The sequence below is a fragment of the Vollenhovia emeryi genome, unplaced genomic scaffold, assembly GCF_000949405.1.
Source record: "Vollenhovia emeryi isolate VEMERY1.0 unplaced genomic scaffold, V.emery_V1.0 DF942118.1, whole genome shotgun sequence".
Taxonomy (NCBI): domain Eukaryota; kingdom Metazoa; phylum Arthropoda; class Insecta; order Hymenoptera; family Formicidae; genus Vollenhovia; species Vollenhovia emeryi.
The window spans coordinates 1-4,149 of NW_011964248.1; the positions used below are offsets into that span (position 1 = coordinate 1).

Sequence of the window (4,149 nt, forward strand, 5' to 3'; positions counted from 1 at the left end):
GGGGGAGCGGGGCGGGGGGGTAACCCGTGGCGAGGGGACAGCTGGGAGGGGGTACTCCGTGGCGAGGGGACCGCGGGGAGGAGGGGGAGTACGCGACCTTGACGTCACGCAAGGTGCTGACCTGTCACTACGTGACATGTAACAGATATCTAGGTGCTGACCTGTCATTTTTAGCGCGAACACCTGGACGCGTATGAGTCATGGGTTCAAGCGCCGAAACCTGGCTGATGACTTTCTCATCAAGGTGAACGATGTCGAGGAGTTCCACGTTTATTATTCCACGACGCTTGGCGATCCGCGGGGCGCGGGGAAGGGGATATTCTGCGGCGATTCGCGCGGGGAGGGGGAGGACCGCGACGCTACGCGATCCGCGGTGGCGCTGGGAGGACCGCGACGCTACGCGACCCGCGGCGCGGGGAGGTCCGCGGCGCGAGGCGATCCGCGGTGCGTGCATGTAATAGATATCACCGGGATGCCTTTGATTAGCGCGAACACCTGGACGCGTATTCGTATTTTCCTTGTTATGAGTCATGGGGTCAAGCGCCGAAACCTGGCTGCTGACAAAAGTCTTTGGCAATCCGCGGCGCATGCATGTAATAGATATCACCGAGGGATGACGATATACAAATGATTAGCGCAGACACACAGCTGCGCGCATCCATGGCATGAGTCATGAGGTCAAGCGCCTAAACATGGCTGCTGACAGCGACTTTCTTGTCTTGGTGCGTGATATCTGGGAAGTTCCGCGTTTAAACTCGCACCTACTGCATCAGCATGTAATAGATATCACCGAGGATGTCTTTGATTTGCACCGATACCACAGCTACACGTATTATTTTCCATGGTATGAGAACAAACGCCGAAACCCGGCTGCTGACAGTGACTTTCTTATCATTACCCGTTACGGTTGACGCTGTCATTCTCTCTCGCCCTAGCTGGATCTGCGGAGAGAGGGGAGGCGCATGCTATGACCGCGAAGATCTCATCGCATGCATGTAAAAAATGCAAACCATGCAATGTCGTTGCGAACAAAGTTCTTAAATGTAGAGCTCGAAGGACAACTGATGTCGACAGGAGATGATGAGGGAAATAAGAGCATTTAAAATGATTAAAACCGAAGATTCTCTTTATTCCTCCTTCCCTAGTTACAATGGTGAAAAGACGCTGATCTTCGATTGAGGTTTAATTTTTATGAGATCGAAGAGGAATAAAGAATGGATAAAAAATGTTTGTGAACAAATATATTGTTCGCGATCGGGCGAGTCGCACGCGTCGCTCGCGCGCGTCGCGAGCGCGGGTCGCGAGCTCGCGTCTTGAGCGGAGCGTGTCACGTGCCGCTCAGCTGTTCGGCGATCGCGTTCGGGCATCATTCGGCAAATCCGACATCGAATACTACGAATCGTACCGCAAGTCGCCGACGCCAGCACGAGTTTCCCCGAATTGCCCTCTCCCTCGTCACGAGACGAGAATAATCGGCTCATCTCGATTTTAACGCGGTGTAAGCTGACACTGTAGTTTTGCGAAGCGATCCTAGCAGTCAGAGAAGTTTAGAACTTCAGATTCTTCGATTAATCAATTGAGATCTACCGCGATCTGGCCTTTCGGATTCGGCGAGTGTCGCAACAGTAGTTTCGCCGATCGTGCGTGTCTCGATCTCGCGTCTCGTTCGCAGCAGAGTTCACCGCGCGCGTGTTCTTCTGCCCTATCCGTTCGGCGTCCGACGGTCTCACGCCTCCGTATATCTATTCCCTATCTCCATATTACTTACGTATGTTTCACTAATGTATTGTCCTATTAATAAAAGGGGGAGGTTCGCGAGAATGAGAATCTGGACAACGCTCATAAAGATTTCTCTTTCAGTGCTGTATTACCACTCTGAGTGAACTTCGAATTTATAAGTTAAGCTTTTTCCTAGACAAATCTTTTGTCTCCTCCTATTCGAAATCGCCAGATCATCTCCCGACGCACCATTGCCGTCCTTGGTTGGTCTCGACTCGGTGACCTAACGGTTCGGTGTTAACAACATCAACTTTGACTCTCGCCCGGGCGACGGTTTCTCGGAGTGAAAACACATAAAGTCTACCAGTCTCGGAAATTTGCGGAGCTCCACTTATCACTTCGCGTCTCACGTGAGGCGGTTCCGGGATACGTTTCGGCCTGAGGCTTTCCTCAGTCGATCCGAAACATATATATTTATCGTAACATGTACATTATGGTAACGCATCATATAAAATATTATCCATAGCAAAAGCTAATAATTCACCATCAATAAGCGAAGTTTTATCTGAAACTTTATGTAAGATTTTAATTGCATCACGCCTATCAATAATACAATTGGATTTTATAGTATTTACGAAGGTCTTATATTTTTCACCTACAATATGCGTATTCTGGCATAATTCAAAATATACAAGGTCTACACAAGTTTCGATTTCGAATAGAAATAATAAAGTTTGAGGTTTCATGTACAAGTAGTTTCTGTGTAATGTTAATTTTATCATGTTTTCATCGTACATCTTAACACGCTCAATCACCAACTCGCGAATCGACAGCGATGAGGCGATGTTCGATGGTAAAAATCGTTCCACAGCTTCACGTCTTTCGATGAACGCTGCCCATGTCGCACGAGGCAATATTAATTGATTTCCTCGATTATCAGCAAGAATGATTTGCACATGAGACACCGGTCCCACGCTGATTCCAACATCCAAATATTTATAACCTGTCGCAGTCAACGCAAATCTGCGCCCCAGGATACGAGGCGTATGACGAGGTTTATCAAAACTGGAAAAAATACAATTAACAAATTAAATAGAAAAATATAATGAAGTATAAAATATATAAAAGATTTATTAATTAATACTTACTCATTGCACTGTTTCTTGCATGCTTCATTTGCAGCGTAATAATTCATCGTGCCTGTGCTTATAACTGATGTAGAGCGACTGAGATATTATTTCTATGCCAGATCTGATTTAAATACAGATCCTCCCCACCACTTTTTGTCAACGGTGAAGTCATAAAACACAAAAATGCAAATCTTTCATTTTTAATAACGTCAATGTACAGCTGTAGTAACAAAAATTTTAATGTCCATTTATATTATATTTTTCAAAGGTATTGGGGATAATATATCTCGAGCGCGCGCCAGAAAAATGTAATCTTAGAACGGTTGCGATGATATCACGGAACACGTGTAAAAATACAACAGTTGAGAAAAAATACGAATCTATTTGTATCATATATCTCAAAGATATTCGGGATAACATTAGCGCTGGCTAATCAAAATCAGCAGCTATGCGATTCAGAAAGATGACTCAAGCGAGCGCTGACTAAATGTCCGACAGCTGCATGCATCTGAAAGATGATCCAACTCAGCGTAATTATTGAAATAGTTTCTATTTCAAAGAATCAAATGCGACTTCTATTAACAATATTTAAAAATAATATGAACTGTATAGTATCACATTGTACATGTTATCCTGGTTCATCGAGGATGCCTTTGATTAGCACCGGCACAGCTGCGCGCATCAATGGCACGAGTCATGAGGTCAAGCGCCTAAACCTGGCTGCTGACAGCGACTTTCTTGTCTAGGTGCGTGATGTCAGAGAGTTCCGCGTTTAAACTCGCACCTACTGCGTCAGCATGTAATAGATATCACCGAGGATGTCTTTGATTAGCACCGATACCACAGCTACACGTATTATTTTCCATGGTATGATCAAGCGCCGAAACCTGGCTGCTGACAAAAGTCTTTGGCAATTCGCGTGCATGTAATAGATATCACCGGGGGATGACGATATACAAATGATTAAGGCAGACACACAGCTGCGCGCATCCATGGCGTGAGTCATGAGATCCAGCGCCTAAACCTGGCTGCTGACAGCGACTTTCTTGTCTAGGTACATGATGTCAGGGAAGTTCCGCGTTTAAACTCACACCTACTGCGTCGGCATGTAATAGATATCACCGAGGATGTATTTGATTAGCACCGATACCACAGCTACACGTATTATTTTCCATGGTGTGATCAAGCGCCGAAACCTGGCTGCTATCAAAAGTCTTTGGCAATCCGCGGCGCGCGCATGTAATAGATATCACCGGGGGATGACGATATACAAAAGTACCTTATTAAAAATGAAAGATTT

The 4,149-nt window shown here is 45.7% G+C and overlaps 1 protein-coding gene across 1 annotated transcript; it reads right to left on the reverse strand.

Annotated features, from left to right (window-relative positions):
• Positions 1-2,107: 2,107 nt before the first annotated feature.
• LOC105570116 lies at positions 2,108-3,546 on the reverse strand. The gene is made up of 2 exons (XM_012027084.1): positions 2,868-3,546; positions 2,108-2,784 (listed from the first exon to the last, which is right to left on the reverse strand). Exons 1-2 carry the CDS (start codon positions 2,912-2,914, stop codon positions 2,211-2,213), a joined length of 621 nt encoding a protein of 206 aa, XP_011882474.1. The 5' UTR covers positions 2,915-3,546; the 3' UTR covers positions 2,108-2,210.
• Positions 3,547-4,149: the final 603 nt, after the last annotated feature.

Bases quoted from the DNA above. Each gene is read 5' to 3' on its own strand.
- LOC105570116 (XM_012027084.1), bottom strand. From the start codon at position 2,914: ATGAATTATTACGCTGCAAATGAAGCATGCAAGAAACAGTGCAATGA. The intron at 2,785-2,867 runs GTAAGTATTAAT...TATTTTTTCCAG, and splicing joins TGCAAGAAACAGTGCAATGA to TTTTGATAAACCTCGTCATA.